The sequence below is a fragment of the Thunnus maccoyii genome, chromosome 11 (assembly GCF_910596095.1).
Source record: "Thunnus maccoyii chromosome 11, fThuMac1.1, whole genome shotgun sequence".
Lineage (NCBI taxonomy): Eukaryota > Metazoa > Chordata > Actinopteri > Scombriformes > Scombridae > Thunnus > Thunnus maccoyii.
The window spans coordinates 19,037,823-19,053,115 of record NC_056543.1 but is presented as its reverse complement, the minus strand read 5'-3'; the positions used below and the strand labels follow the sequence as shown (position 1 = coordinate 19,053,115).

The window sequence follows — 15,293 nt, the reverse complement described above, 5'->3', positions numbered from 1 at the left end:
AAGTGGGGTACATATTCCGTACTCAGTTGCCTTCATGTCCATATTGTCCTTGTCCTTAATACGACAGCACTCTTGTTCTTTGCAATGGTGATCTCCTTCATCGTCATGGGAAAAGTCTGTTTTTCCATCAGAAATACAGTACCAGCCAAAACTTTCGACGCACAACTCCCATTCTCTTGAATGAGAAAGTGTGTCCAAATGTACTGTATTACCATGACTCTGTCCACCTGTTTTTTAGTTATTGCCTTTTTACAGACAAGTAAAATCTTACATGAATACATGTCGCTTCTTATTACTTGGAGCCTGATCTTATATAATACTAAGGGTGCACACTACTTGAAATTATTGTTACCAAAATGTTGCATTGTCTTTTCTAATAACTGAAAGGCATAATGTTATTTCTTCTTATTGTTTCAGTCGTTCAAGAGGAGATATTTCCATCTGACCCAGCTGGGTGACGGCTCTTACAATTTAAACTTCTACAAGGATGAGAAGATCTCCAAAGAGCCCAAAGGAACCATTTTCTTGGACTCTTGTATGGGTGTTGTTCAGGTACGCTCTAATATATTCCAATCATCTCTGGCACGAAGGCAGTGATTGTTAAACTACGGTGACCCTTGTGCCAAACGGGATATCCCTACTGGCGCCTTAGTAGTACAGGGTGTAACCAGGTCCTCAATGGAAATTAAAATGTCATTTACTAGGAGTAAACTGAGAATGCAGCCATAGCAACTTCCTCCGCACAATTCTTGTTTCTCTAAATGTATTTTCCATCTTGCAGGCTTAAAACATAAAATATAACTGGAAAACGTTCAAACAAATTGCTTTAACAATAGTGGACTGCTGCTGAAAGGTATCTCTCCTGTCCATTTCCCTGAAACTTGAGCTCTCTCTTCCCCAGGGTCACGCTTTATTGCTGACTCTCAGCTGGTGAAACAAGGTGAATGCTGAGGTCTCACTTCGGTGCACTGCCTCACAATCAATGCCATCTGAATGTAGGCCAAGACTCACTGGGTGCATTATCATCTGTCTATCATCTCAATAGATGGAAAGGACCTGATTCGACTGAGGAGGCGCCCAGCTGGCATTAATCAGATATTTATTGTGGAATGTGTTATGAGAAGGAAGGTTGAGTGTTTCGCCAGGACTGCCTGATTCCTATCATGTGGAGGGGGAGATTGTTGGAGGAGAAGGGGTGCATTTGGTATTTGAATGCTTTAAGATGTTTGGAGGCTTTATCAGTGCAGGTTATGGTATCCATGCCGTCCCCTGAGTTCCTCCGAACCTCCGCACCACCCTGTTTCCAAACACAGACCTTCGCTCTGTCACATTCCTAAGTGGTGGACAGAGTGAAGAATGTACCTCTAGGTTCAGATCAGTCAAATGAGAGATACAAGCTGTTGTCAGTTTTCTGTGCCATAATATTTTCAACATTTTTAACTAAATGCCACAAAATTTTTTCTTACATACTTCAACTTATTTAAATATAAAAATCCTGTCCCACAGTTTGATGTTTTTAAATAAGCCACTTCAGTGTTATGTCCCATTCTTCTACTGCTTCAACTGGAAAAAACATCCAATTAAGGAGATGCTCTTGGTGAAGGTGATTTAGTTGATTATACACTTACTATGAGCCTGGTTTGCTAATTAAAGTACACAGCCTGTACTTGGTGATTAGCCTATTGCTAATTGGCACTAATGCTACTCAACAGCATTGCACAGCCTCTTTTACAACACATACACTATAGTTATGTGTTTTCTGCTCAGTTGAAGTTATAGACATAATATAACCTAAACTCAACCAGCAGTATTTGGTCTGTGTGGAACTGCAGATGTTTAACTCTGCAGCTGTAATGGCGTGTGGAGTGACATCATACTGAGCCTCAAGCTGCTCCTGCGCTTTGTTAAAATGCCAACATATTGTATATTCAAACATACAAAGCATTTCTCACATACTAACCTGCTGTCTAAAGTAGGAATACAGATACTGATAATATTGTGAAAATAATCTTAAATTCTCTGGGGATGTGTACAGTTCCTCCTGCCAATTAAATGATTAAGTCTGTTTGTCAAGACTCCAGTTTTATTTCTGTCTTAAACACCCATCTCCATGTTTACTTAGCTAGCCTGCAGATAATGGCTCTCCCTCCCATCACTCCCACTCTACTGTTTCAACATTTTAGGCAAACTACAGCGATAACAACAACATAACAATCCACCAACTTCTCACAATAACGAGATGACTTCTCTATACCTCTAAAGAAATACTTGTTGGACATTTTATTGAGCTATATAAGCGACTGACCTCAGCACGGTCACAGCAGCAGATGTGTGTCATGGACAAACTGCAGCTGAATCAGCAGTTATAGGTTATACTGAATGAGCTGTAATAGAGTAACGCTAAAGCCCAAATGGGACCGTGACATCACTCTTCCTGGCTGTTTGGAGGTTATTGTTCGGCTCTGCGGATCCAGCTCATTTTCTGTTGACTCCCCTCAACAGCACCGTCTTACTTCAGAGAGTCTCTGCTGCCGTCCTGGCAGGTCTGGAGGCTTTGTTGCGCAGATGGAAATACTCCGTCCCTCCCTAACTCACCCCATCCATCTGCTTTGTGCAGCAGTTAAATTATACGTCTTTCCAAAACAGTGACTCACGTTTTGAAAATTTTTGTAGCTAAATAGTGTCATTTTTAGTTCAGTATTTTGTGACTCAAAACATTTGGTTTTTTTTACAAACTCTCAATGTTTTTGCAGGTTCAGAGAGAATAATACTTAGGGATGATAGTGAAGATAAGATTTAAGTGAAGCGAGCTATGATTTAAATCATAGAAATAAGCATCAACTGCCGTCTGGTGAGCTGGCAGTGGTTAGCTGTTAGCTTTGGAGAGTGAGATGAAACATTCCTTCAGCTCTGCCATGTCCACAGTTGAGTATTTGGTATTTAAATGTTAAAAACTCTTAGTCAATCAATCATTCAATATCAGATACCAACATACTTGGCAAACATGGGACCCCACTTTTCAAAAACAAAAATCTCTCTTCTGACTTTTTGTTTTGTACTCTTCTGAGCTTGGCTCTCTAATTTTAGATAACCTTTTTATAAAATTCATATGTTTTTTTTCTCCCTTTGTTCTCTCCTTTGTGCTCTTATCTAACCTGCAGAACAACAAGGTTAGGAGGTTTGCTTTTGAGCTGAAGATGCAGGACAAGAGCACCTACCTGCTGGCTTCGGACAGTGAAGGGGAGATGGAGGATTGGATCAACACGCTCAACAAGATCTTGCACAGTAGTTTTGAGATCGCCATGCAGGAGAAGAGGAATGGAGACATTCATGATGGTGTGTGCACCTGAAGGAACACAAATATGAAAGGGAATATTATTTTGTGTCCTCTCAAAATATTTGCCAAGTTCTTGAGGAGTTTATGCTTCTCAAAGTCCTGTAAAAATATCCAGGATTTAATTATGAAGTGCTTTTTGCAGACTGAAATGTCAGACAAGAGCAACTTTCACATAGACACATTGGCCAAAATTTATGAAAAATAAAAATGTTTTCCTTCTTAAAAGAATCAGAGACAGTCCAGACAACTGATGCAGACATATGAAATGTATGAAATTCTTATTAGTAATAAACTTCTCAGTATTAAGTCAATAGTTAGTGCAAAGTTCCTAAGATAAAAATGTCCTCAGCTAAGAATCAAGTAAAACCACTCATCAGCATACAGTCATCATCAGCATATTTACTCTGGCATACTGTATCTACCTGAGGATGTTTTTAAATGAGACGCTGTTCATTCACACCACCATTCACGAGCCTCACTTCTAAACTTTTTCCTGGTTTTATATACATGTAGTCTGTGGCGATGTGATACTGGACCACCCAGACTTTTAATACCCACCTCCTGTCTCATAGGAAGCTTAGCCATGGAAGAAAGCGAATGAATGAAATGAATGCCTCTGCACAAAATGCTTCACTAATCTTCCTAACTCCCCGGCTTTTATTAATCACACTGTGCATGAGAAAAAAACAATTCTGCTTGAGGAGATCTCTGAGCTTTCTTAAAATATGCCATTGAGACTTGTAATATCTCCCACTCAATCCTAACTGATTCTTGTGCGGCTGAATTATTGTTCTGAACTTTACATATCAGTAAGAGATTAAGGAGGGTTTTTTTTACACAAGGGGGTTATTTTTATCATCGACATCTTTGGCCTGCATCCGTTTATTTCTTGTTTTGTTTTGTTCTTTTTTTCTAGATGATGATCTTGGAAAGTCAGACAGTTCCTCTGGCAGTATGGACAGCTTTCAGGTAGGTCCTGCTTTCTCAGCTAGATGCTCATACATTCGAGACATCATCACACGGAGTTGCACCATTAAATCTCTGGTTCCTCACTGAAGTCAAAAGGAAGAGGAAAGAAGGAAAGAAGGCCTCTTTTGCCGCAAACATGTGGCTTAAATTTAGATGTAGGAGTTACTGGTTACACACCTAATTTCTCAGCCATTCATTTGTTTTTGTAGGTTTGATCTGACGTTAAACACAGACATCTTGTCATGTGATAATCTCTTCAGACTTTTCCACCCATAATGTTATTTGGATTTTCTCTACAATGGAAATTAAACATCATGGCTTCAAAAAAGCAGGCACTTGCTATGACATTATGACTGTTCACATAAGTACCCCCACATGAAGAATATTATAGAGTTTTGTGGATAGAAACATCTGCGTTATTAAATGATATGCTGACTGATGACTTACAGGCTTAAATTGACATTTAGTGCTTTAGAATAAAACTCTTCACACTGGTATGACGCTAAGCTACAGGCAATAGTTAAGCCATATGTGCATGGAAACAGTTAGCTGGAAAACATCTTGACAGGTTACAGCAATGAAATGCATTGAAATATATTTTTGTGCCACCTGACTCTCACGCTTGAGCCTGTCTGCCCAACGTGATCAGCTTGTAAAATATGAAGCCTAATTTCCAGATTGGTCCGAATCACAAAAAATGTGCTAACGATAAAACCAACAGACTGAAAATCTCTCAGACGGTGCTTCTGGAATTTCAGAGAGTTTGTGGTTTCAATCGATTTAGGAAATGCTTTCCTGTCCTCAGAGCACAAGAGATATCGAATCCAGGATGAGGAACGAGACCAGATTGAAGCTGTTCACCCTTGACCCTGACACACAGGTAACTGAGTGTAAAGCGCGTTGAAGTTCACTTATTCCCATGTGGTAATAAGATCCAACATAACACTCCTTAATGAAATGTAATAGCTTCCTTTGTATTGTCTTTAGAAACTAGATTTCTCAGGAATAGAACCGGATGTGAAGCAGTTTGAGGAGAAGTTCGGCAAGCGCGTCATGGTAAACTGCAACGACCTCTCATTTAATCTGCAAAGCTGTGTGGCCGAGAACGAAGAAGGACCAACAACAAACGTAAGACTGATCTTTTTCTAGCCACAATAGGCACTAAATGACAGAAATATCATTATCCGCCTGACTAAAGACGGATGAGATGGTTTGTTATAGCGGCCGGATGGACTCATTATTTGATCCACTGAAGGTCTTCTGTTGGCATAGCAACCAGACTACAGGCACAATAATGGCAAACAATCTGTATAATGGAGTCTGATGTCCTGCTGTCCCTCCCAGCAGAAACTGTCTGTTAAAGACTCTCCAAAGAGACACTGACCTGACACGCACATCCAGCTCCCTCCACTGAAATTTTATTGAAATAGCTACCAGCAGTGCGTCACACCGTAACCACTGTATCCTGATTATGCAGACTGGTTGATAAAATATGAAAGAAAAATGCAAAACTGTAAATAAGCATCAGCATGTGTTTAATACAGAATTATTACTCTGCTCCTTCTCCAGGTGGAACCATTTTATGTCACCCTGTCACTGTTCGACATCCAAAATGGCAGAAAGATCTCCTCTGACTTCCACGTTGACCTCAACCACCCGTCTGTCAGGGGCATGGTGCCCAGTAACAACAGTCAGTATATTAACGGTGGTGGGGACGTCCATTCTGAGGGGCAACGATTGGTCCACGGCGTGCCAGAAACAGCCTTGCAGTACCCCAGACAGGTGAAAATAAAGAAAACTTAATAATACAAAACAGTAGAAAATGTGGCTTTAGTTTCATATTTAAATCTACTAATACATTTTCGATCTGTTCTAACATATCCATCATCACTCCCATCGTACAGGGAGTGTTCTCAGTAACATGCCCCCACCCAGATATCTTCCTGGTGGCTCGCATTGAGAAGGTGCTTCAGGGAGGAATCAACCACTGTGCCGAGCCATACATGAAGAGTTCAGACTCCACCAAGGTACTGACCCACACACGAACTTCTCACCAGCCTCCTCACAAGGCAGTGTGTAAGCCCACACTCAGCAGATTCCACCAGATCATCCCACATTATGCACAGATAATCATCCCTGTTTTAAGTACTGACCCGTCACACAGACACTCAGCACAAGCATTGACTTTGGCTGAACAACTGTGGTTGTGCACCCTGAAGGGACCGTGGTGGGCAGTAATGTGATTCAGGCGAGGAGAAAAATGTGAAATGTATTTGCACATGGTTGAAGAAAGAGTGTGTTTGTGTGTGTGTTATCAAGACTTTTGTGTGTCTTGTGTTGAGACTGGCAGCATGCTGAATATGTTACAGTGCTGCAAGTGGTGAAATGCAAATCACTGTTCCTGTTTTCCACCAGGTGGCACAGAAGGTCCTGAAAAATGCCAAGCTGGCTTGTAACCGGTTAGGCCAGTACAGGATGCCTTTTGCCTGGGCAGCGAGGTACTTTATCTCTTTTGATAAAGAAGATTTGAATGTTTATTTTCTGTCTGTATGTAATCAGAGTTACGCCCAGTTTTTCACCAGAAACATATGTTTACTTTCTACTAGGGCTACAGTATATGTTGCGGTCTTTCAGAAAACAATTGATTAGTTTATTGACAGTAAGTTAATCGCTAACAGTTTTGATAATCAGATGATTGTTTAAGTCAATTATCAAGCTAAAATGCAAAGAATTTGACTGGTTCCAGTTTCTCAAATGTTAAAATTTGCTGCTTTTCTGTTTCATTTGAGCATTCATTTAATACTTTTGGGTTTTTAAGTGTTGGCTAGACAAAAAAAGCAATTGAAGACATCTCCTTGGGCTCTAAGAAACTGTGATGGGCATGTTTTACTAATTTCTAACATCTTACGAAAAATAAGAAAAATGAGAAATGAAAAAAGAATTGACAAAATAATTGTTATTAGTTGCAGCCTGTAGACCGTAGATATTCTTCCTTTGTCAAATGAAACATCAACATTCAAGTACTTTTGCTCATACAAACACACTTGTAGGTGTGTGTGCAGGACAAGAGAAATGTTCCTGACTCTACTTTTCTCCGTTGCAGGCCACTGTTCAAAGATGCTTCAGGGACGCTTGACAAAAGTGCTCGTTTCTCGGCTCTGTACAGACAGGACAGCAACAAGCTGTCCAATGACGACATGCTCAAACTGCTGGCTGACTTCAGAAAGTTAGTAATGCTTCTCTGAGTATTATAAATGTATCTGAGTAATTTCACAGATGCACTGGAAAGGAAAATATGTGCCTATAGTTTGTACTTTGGAAAATGCGGGTTACAATTGAAAATAATATAATAAAATAATAACATCTGTAAATGTGATAATATACCATTTGTTTCTTTTCAATTCTCAGCTGCCCGCCTGTTTTTATATTCAATTTATGGTTGATGATAGCAAAGACTTAACTCGAGTTTATTTTCCTTTCCTCAGGCCAGAGAAGATGGCCAAGCTGCCTGTAATCCTAGGAAACCTCGATGTTACCATTGACAATGTAGCTCCTGACTTGACAAGTAAGCCCTCTAAATTCACTCCATGCGTCCAACATGAGAAACGAAATCTTTTCCTGCGCAGACCAGATGGGTCACATTGTCTGCCGGGCTGTTTATTTTGGTTCCCCTCCCTCCTGCTTCTGTATATAGATTGTGTTACCTCATCCTACATTCCTGTGAAGCAGTTCGATGTGAGCGAGAAGACCAACATCTTCTTTGAAGTGGAGGAGTTTGTGCCGTGCATAGCCAAATGTTCTCAGCCTTTCACAATCTACAACAATCACCTCTACATCTACCCGAAGCACTTGAAGTATGACAGCCAGAAGTCATTTGCAAAGGTATCACCAACTTTTACCATACATTCTGGTTTATTGGCGCGGTAGCAGAAATTATGAAATTATGAAATTGAAATATCGTAACTAGACAGATTCTACGCCAACTTGTTTAAGTAGAGACCCCTTGTTTCTCTCATTGTGTGGCTAACTGGATTAATTTTGCTCGTTGTGTCTGTCTGCAGGCTAGAAACATAGCTGTCTGCATTGAGTTTAAGGACTCAGACGAGGAAGAGGCTGTTTCGCTGAAGGTAAACTCAAATGTTTCCTGGAAGTGCTTCCGAATCCCCAAAGGACAGCCCCACCTGTCACAGGAACTAACCAGCTATTGTTATCATTCCGCAGTGCATCTATGGCCGACCTGGAGGACCCTTGTTTACCAAAAATGCCTTTGCTGCAGTGTTACATCACCAGCACAACCCCGAATTCTACGATGAGGTAAGACAAATTTCTTCAAAAGCCTCAGCAATGAGAACCGCACATATGAGTCAGTAACAAATGTATGAATTAGTCAATGATTAAATACTTATTTGTGCTCTTATGCCTTAGTTTAAGATTGAGCTTCCAACACAGCTCCATGAGAAGCACCATTTGCTCTTCACTTTCTACCATGTCAGCTGTGACAGCAACAGCAAGGCCAGCACAAAAAAGAGAGACCTGGTTGAGATGCAAGGTAACACACTGCAAAAACTGAATCTGCAGAACAATGATTTTGTTAAAATTACAGTATCTGTATTTGCTGTTTTGAGATCTTCCATGTGTTATTGTTGTTACTGGCATGAAGTGTGAGGCTGCTAGCTGAGTATCTTCTGTTCTGCCTCTGCTCTCAGTGGGTTACGCCTGGCTCCCCTTGCTGAAGGATGGCCGGGTGATCATAAATGAGATTCAAATCCCTGTGGCTGCCAACCTGCCGGCTGGATACCTCAGCTGTCAGGAGGGTGCCAGCAAGGTAGAGCACAACCTCATTCACCTCACCTACTCAGAGTTCAAGTGCTGTACTTTCTTTTTCAGCCTTTCATGTCTGCAAAGCTGATTTATATTCATACTATTGGAGATGCCAAGCCACAAGCTACAATATCAAAAATGTGTCTCTATTAGTGGAATATGAAAATCTACTGCAGTTGTCTATTTACATAATGGTATGGAATACTGCAGAATACTATTAGTTATTGAGCAAAGGATTGTTTTATTTATTGCAGCATTCAGGTCCTGAGGTCAAATGGGTGGATGGAGGAAAGCCTTTATTCAAGGTGTCTGCTCACCTTGTGTCCACTGTCTACACTCAGGTTAGTTTTTTTCTTTTTTTAGCAAACTGTGAGTCTGGTTAGACACCTGATTTATCTGCATCTTATGACATTTTTTTAATGTAATGTCTGAACTTCTGCTGTGATTTCCTTACAACAAAGCTTCATAGAATATCTCCTGCAATCTGACCTTCTTTGTGTTTCAGGATCAACATTTGCACAATTTCTTTCATCACTGTCAGAGCACAGCATCTGCAGCCCAGGTATCAGGAGGAGAACTGGTCAAATACCTGAAGGTAAAGTATAAAAACATGAAGGATTTTTAGAGTAGAGATACTGATACAGTTAACTAGAATTTCTAATAGCTGATACACATCCCGGTAAACACTAAAAATGCTCTTTTTCTATTTTTTTATTGGAATAATATTCATTTGCTTGATATTGTTCATTTCTAGGATAATTTATTGATTAGAATTGGCAACGCATGCCAGAAAGAGACTGTTAATCTTACACTGAGTTGTATTTAACCCATAATCCACAGTGTTGACATACTTCTTCATTTCTGGCTTATGCTGTAAAACTGTGTGCACATGCTCTACATAAATAACTGTACATAAATAGAGGATTGGGAATTATGTCTGAACAGGATGACATTTTTTACAATTTTTTTGTTAACTGAGGGGAAAGATCAGATGTGTTTTTACACTTTTGCCTCTCTGTATCAACTTATGATCTAACTCATACTCGCCATGAAACCACAGAGAGTCACACTTGATTTGTGGTGAATCACATGGAGATTAATGTGTTTTGATCTTCTATTTTGTGCTGTAGCTTCCCAACCGCACATATTTCATGACAATTTGTGCTTCACCGTTTATAAAGAATTTATTTGTCGCCAAAGATTTTATTGATACCAGTAAATCTGTTCAACGTTATCTGCCACACGTCAGCCCCTCGCTGACGCTTCTTTTCCTAAAGTGTTCGTTGTGTTCGTTGTGTCCGTATGTCTGTCTAGCTGTTTTTTTCTGTAGTGCTGGTAGTTCAATTATCACTCTTCCCCCTACTCGCTCTCTTATTCTAGTCCATGGGAATCTCAGTTCACATCTCCCCTGGTGGACATTGACATGGAAAGCAACACTTGGACCAATGCATCTCTTGGGGTCTAATGTAAACACAGCAGTGCACACAAACAATAGCCAGAGGGTCAAACAGCAGGTCAGCCATGCCGAATGGCAGCTCGCCAAATGACTTGGCAGGGTTTGTGTTAGTTTCCTGTGCACAGGCAGAGATGCACCAGTACCCAAACTCTGCCATGTTCCAGGCACTGAGGCATAAGGTGTGGCTGATTAGCACAGGGTTGTTCACTCATGTTCTCCTGTTGTTGTTATTGGATTAGGTTCCTCACACATTATTCTGCATGAGCATTAGCCTTCTGTGCTCTTTGTTAAAGTGGGGAAGGAAGACGACCACATTGTTTTTTTTTTGAGAATTCCCCTTAGTATGTATGAAGAGTTATGCAATTGAACTCAACCCAAATATACTTCTTTGATTGTTCTGTCAGAGTCTGCATGCCATGGAGAGTCATGTGATGATCAAGTTCCTGCCCACCACCCTGAATCAGCTGTTTAGGGTGCTAACCAGTGTCACCCAAGAGGACGTGGCAGTCAACGTCACCAGGCAAGCATTCCTGACACCTTCTTTGACTGGACACCAGCAGGATTGGAAATATCAAACTTTCATTGTTTATGTGTACAATAGAAATGTATAGAAAGCTTTTGATGTGTACCATGAAATCAAAGTGAGAAGATTTTCAAGGACTGCCCACAAGAAATGAGTTTTGGATTCTCTATAATTAGTCTTCTCTGTATTGGATGTGAAGAAATCCATTCATAATGCAATGTAATGTGTACAATGTAAGGGGCAAAATCCATTGTCCACCTGAAGCTAATATAAGGCTTTAGCAGATTGTGTTAGACAAGTCCAGTGGGTATCTTCCAAAGTTAGTCTTTTTATTGCAAAGTCTCCTCTTTGTGTTTCCCCACACGTTGTTTCCTTGCTGAGCTGCAGTGGAGAATAGTACTGTAAGCCAAGAAGGAAATTTTGTACTAAAAAGCTTAACTTTTATAAGATCCCCCCCATCTCATACATTGGAATTGCTTTAGGAAGGGATGTCTTCATGGCCAGTATGGACAGGAGGAATGATTACAGCAACCAATAACACTTTCAACATTAAGATAGACTTGAAAAAATGTGAACTTATTAAAAATTTAACTTGTAAAGGACTATTAGCACTGAAATGTATGTGTCAATAAATGAAGCCTCCAGCTGCCTCAGCCCTGCTCAGATCCATTTCCTCACACATCTTTTCCTTTTCCATTGTTTGCACTTTAGAGTCATGATCCACATTGTTGCCCAGTGCCATGAGGAGGGATTGGAGCACTACCTGAGATCATATGTGAAGGTAAAATTCCCATGCCGCATATCACAACCGACTGTCTGTATTTGATGTTTGTACTGGAGGATTGACATGGCTCTCTGATACAGTTTGTATTCAAGACTGAGCCATACACATCCTCCACCACCCGAACAGTGCATGAAGAGTTGGCTAAAACCATGACTGCGATCCTGAAGCCTTCCACTGATTTTCTCACGAGTAACAAGCTACTCAAGGTTACATATTTGTACTTTTTTGAAGGACTATACAGTGTATAATTATATCTTACACGAATTTCCTCTTTATTGTTCTCTGATTGATGTCTGTTTGCCCTGCAGTACTCCTGGTATTTCTTTGAAGCCTTAGTCAAGTCCATGGCTCAGTACTTGATTGAAAGCTGTAAAGTGAGGGTAAGTCTGCCTCAACATTACACTCAGAGGTGTCTGCTTGTGTCTGCTTTATTACAGCTTCGGTTCTTCACTGTAGTTTACAACATGCCAAGTCTTGTGGACAGCCACAGTACCACAGTCAAAGTATCATGTATCCACAGTCTGTCCTACACTGCTGTGCAGTTTAATTGACTGCATTTGTTCATACCCCATAACCAACCACATCCCTGTGTTTAACCTCCACTGGCATAATCTGGAAGCAAGATCTACAAGAGTTGGTCATAACAGTCTGAGAACAGAGCAACCCTGCTCTGTGACGTATCAGTGAAAGATGAGGCTGACATTACTCTACATTTTTTGTTATTGACCACAAATCTTGTGAAAACACCAAAACCAACAATGTGTTAGTCCATCTATATTTTCCAACTTCCTTACCCTGTCTGTGACACACAGCCCCAAGCCCAATCATTCCTACAAGCTGCTATCATCTATTTTTATTATACCAATGTATCAAATGACAATGTGTAATGTCAGAGGTGTCGCATGTGGTGATGAACCAACAATTACAAAACTGATTATCAACCAACTCTGCAGCTTTATAGTGAGTTTCAGCTCATTGTTTAGTATTGTCTTACTGCTTTGATTCACTCTCTCTGCCCTCATAGTGTTTTTGGCAGCAGCGTGCAGCTGTTTTCAGTGAAAAAGCTCTAAAAACCTACTGAACTGTACTGTTAAGCAGCTAAAAAGCCAGATATTTCCCCCAGAAGTTTATAAAGCTTAAAAAAAGAGCTAACAGAGAGCAAATGTTTGACTTGGATTCACCAGGTGGACAGAAACATGACCCCAAATCAATGATAATGTTGCTCCATAACTGCTGGATGTGTAAATAAGCAACTGTTTGCCAACAAGTTCACCATATCAACTAAAAGGTGATGACATGTCAGTGTTGTGTTCACAACTTGTTTCCACTGCCCCCAAGTGGCTAAAAAAAATCAGTTAATGCAGGTTTTTAAGACTTAAATATTTAAAAGTAGGTAATAAATACATATTTTTATTTTCAAAAAACATGAGCTGGGCACTGTAGTTTTTAGCAAACACTATCCAAAGAGGAGTAGTCCATTTGTTGAGGACTACTTTCATCTGCAGATTAATACACATTTGGTGCTCTATATTATGTATTTATGGCAACAGGACAGTGTTTGTGGGGTTCATGAATGCAACAGTGTGGCACATTGATGTGTTTTTTAATACTTTTTGGACAATAATGGAGCTCTATGACACAGAAAAATAAGCTGTATCAGGCTTTGACCACAGAGACTATACCTCTTTGTAGGATCAGTTAATTAATGGTTTTGGTCTTTTCAGGGATTTTTGACAATAAGAAATTGACTTATCCTTTAAAATGGGATGCATTATGTTGCTACATTTGTACCAACATCCTAAATGTCCCCTTCAGCTGTCCAGGAATCAGCGTTTCTCAGCGTCCTTCCATCACACCGTGGAGACTCTGGTCAACATGATGATGCCACACATCACTCAGAAATACAAAGACAACTTGGATGCCGCCAGGAACGCCAACCACAGCCTGGCAGTCTTCATCAAGGTCAGGATCCACAGTTACTGTCACTTCTTTAAATGTTAATATTGATTTATTTCTTGTACTATAAATAATGCATTCCCCCTCCTTCATTCTGTAGCGCTGTTTCAACCTGATGGATAGAGGATTTGTGTTCAAGCAGATCAACAACTATATCAACAGTTTTATGCCTGGAGACCCAAAGGTAACAGTATCAACATTTTAGAAACAAATTGAACAGCTTGTTTGTGTCAGTTTATTTGAACAGTAATGGAGGATGTCAGGCTTTGCTCCAGATACCACATGTTTTGGTCAAAGTCGTGTTTGTGAGAGTTTGTTTATTGGTTTCTGTTGTTTCTAACTGCAGACACTGTTCGAGTTCAAGTTTGAGTTCCTGCGTGTTGTGTGCAACCACGAGCACTACGTCCCCTTAAACCTGCCCATGCCATTTGGAAAGGGAAGGATACTGAGATTTCAAGGTGAGAAGATCATAAAATGTATCTCCTGGTAAAGAGTCAAGCCTAATGATAGCTCACTCCAGTTTGATTATACTGCTTGTGTTAAAGTAGAATACTGAAATCAAACCAAATTGCTCGGCTGTACAAAGCCAACACTAACAAAACGGTTCCAAACATAATAGATTTAATGGATTGTGTCCAATGTTAGTTTTACAACAACAAAATGAGTCTGTTTTATTGGGTTACACTACACACTTATAATACAAGAAGTTTAATTAAGTAATATTAAATATACTTTCTTTTGTTGTAGCACTCTTTGGTTTTACAGAATGTATTTTGTTTCTTCTTTGTGTTCCTTGTTTCTTTTGTCAATTAGATTTATTATCTCCATGTAATACTCCAGGTAGGTGCAAGGATTGTTGCTTGACTGGATCGACTTGGATCGAATCATTCAGCCATGACTGGAACGTTGAAAATTCCCTCAGAAATCTGTCTTCCAACTTTGTTGCAAACCGGCTGATGTGGAATGTTTTTTCTATTTCAAATCCTGACAGATAATACAGCAAATCATTTGTAGTCATATATTTAAAACTGGCTCTTTGTAGAGATGTGGGTGATTATAATTGCAAGAATATTTTCCCTGTCTTGAAGTGGTTTGGAGTGATGAGAATAATTCCAGGAGCAATTTATTTTATGTCACTTAAGAAATCAGATGTCTTTTTAAAGCTTGCATTTGAATGTGGGTTTTTAAAAAAAATGCAAGTAGATAAATGCATTTTAATTCTCATTTTGGTGAAGCATTTGTGTGTGTGTGATTTCTTAACTTGTCTTTAATGCTATTGGAAACCATCTGTGAACAGCTGCCTCTGTTCAATCACAAGCTTTAATCCTTTTTTGTCCACAATAATCTCTGGTGATGTAGAACAGCAGCTCAGTCACACAACCTGAATCTTTCAAACATGAAAGTCTGAGTCTGTGTGTATGTCTGGTTTTTCCTCATATAGATGATT

The 15,293-nt window shown here is 39.9% G+C and overlaps 1 protein-coding gene across 8 annotated transcripts in view; it reads left to right on the top strand.

Moving 5' to 3' along the window:
• Positions 1-15,293, top strand: part of LOC121906631 (dedicator of cytokinesis protein 9-like) — an 83,191-nt gene that overhangs the window by 52,004 nt on the left and 15,894 nt on the right. For all 8 annotated transcript variants that reach the window (XM_042425581.1, XM_042425580.1, XM_042425579.1 and 5 more), the window contains exons 7-30: positions 418-552; positions 3,162-3,336; positions 4,254-4,306; positions 5,112-5,186; positions 5,294-5,434; positions 5,876-6,088; positions 6,211-6,333; positions 6,722-6,804; positions 7,410-7,532; positions 7,792-7,871; positions 8,001-8,188; positions 8,368-8,433; positions 8,528-8,620; positions 8,732-8,855; positions 9,013-9,131; positions 9,382-9,468; positions 9,633-9,722; positions 10,988-11,103; positions 11,818-11,887; positions 11,971-12,096; positions 12,199-12,270; positions 13,706-13,852; positions 13,947-14,030; positions 14,193-14,304. In XM_042425581.1, the coding sequence (XP_042281515.1) occupies positions 418-552; positions 3,162-3,336; positions 4,254-4,306; positions 5,112-5,186; positions 5,294-5,434; positions 5,876-6,088; positions 6,211-6,333; positions 6,722-6,804; positions 7,410-7,532; positions 7,792-7,871; positions 8,001-8,188; positions 8,368-8,433; positions 8,528-8,620; positions 8,732-8,855; positions 9,013-9,131; positions 9,382-9,468; positions 9,633-9,722; positions 10,988-11,103; positions 11,818-11,887; positions 11,971-12,096; positions 12,199-12,270; positions 13,706-13,852; positions 13,947-14,030; positions 14,193-14,304 (2,695 nt within the window). The remainder of the gene's footprint in view (positions 1-417; positions 553-3,161; positions 3,337-4,253; positions 4,307-5,111; positions 5,187-5,293; positions 5,435-5,875; positions 6,089-6,210; positions 6,334-6,721; positions 6,805-7,409; positions 7,533-7,791; positions 7,872-8,000; positions 8,189-8,367; positions 8,434-8,527; positions 8,621-8,731; positions 8,856-9,012; positions 9,132-9,381; positions 9,469-9,632; positions 9,723-10,987; positions 11,104-11,817; positions 11,888-11,970; positions 12,097-12,198; positions 12,271-13,705; positions 13,853-13,946; positions 14,031-14,192; positions 14,305-15,293) is intronic.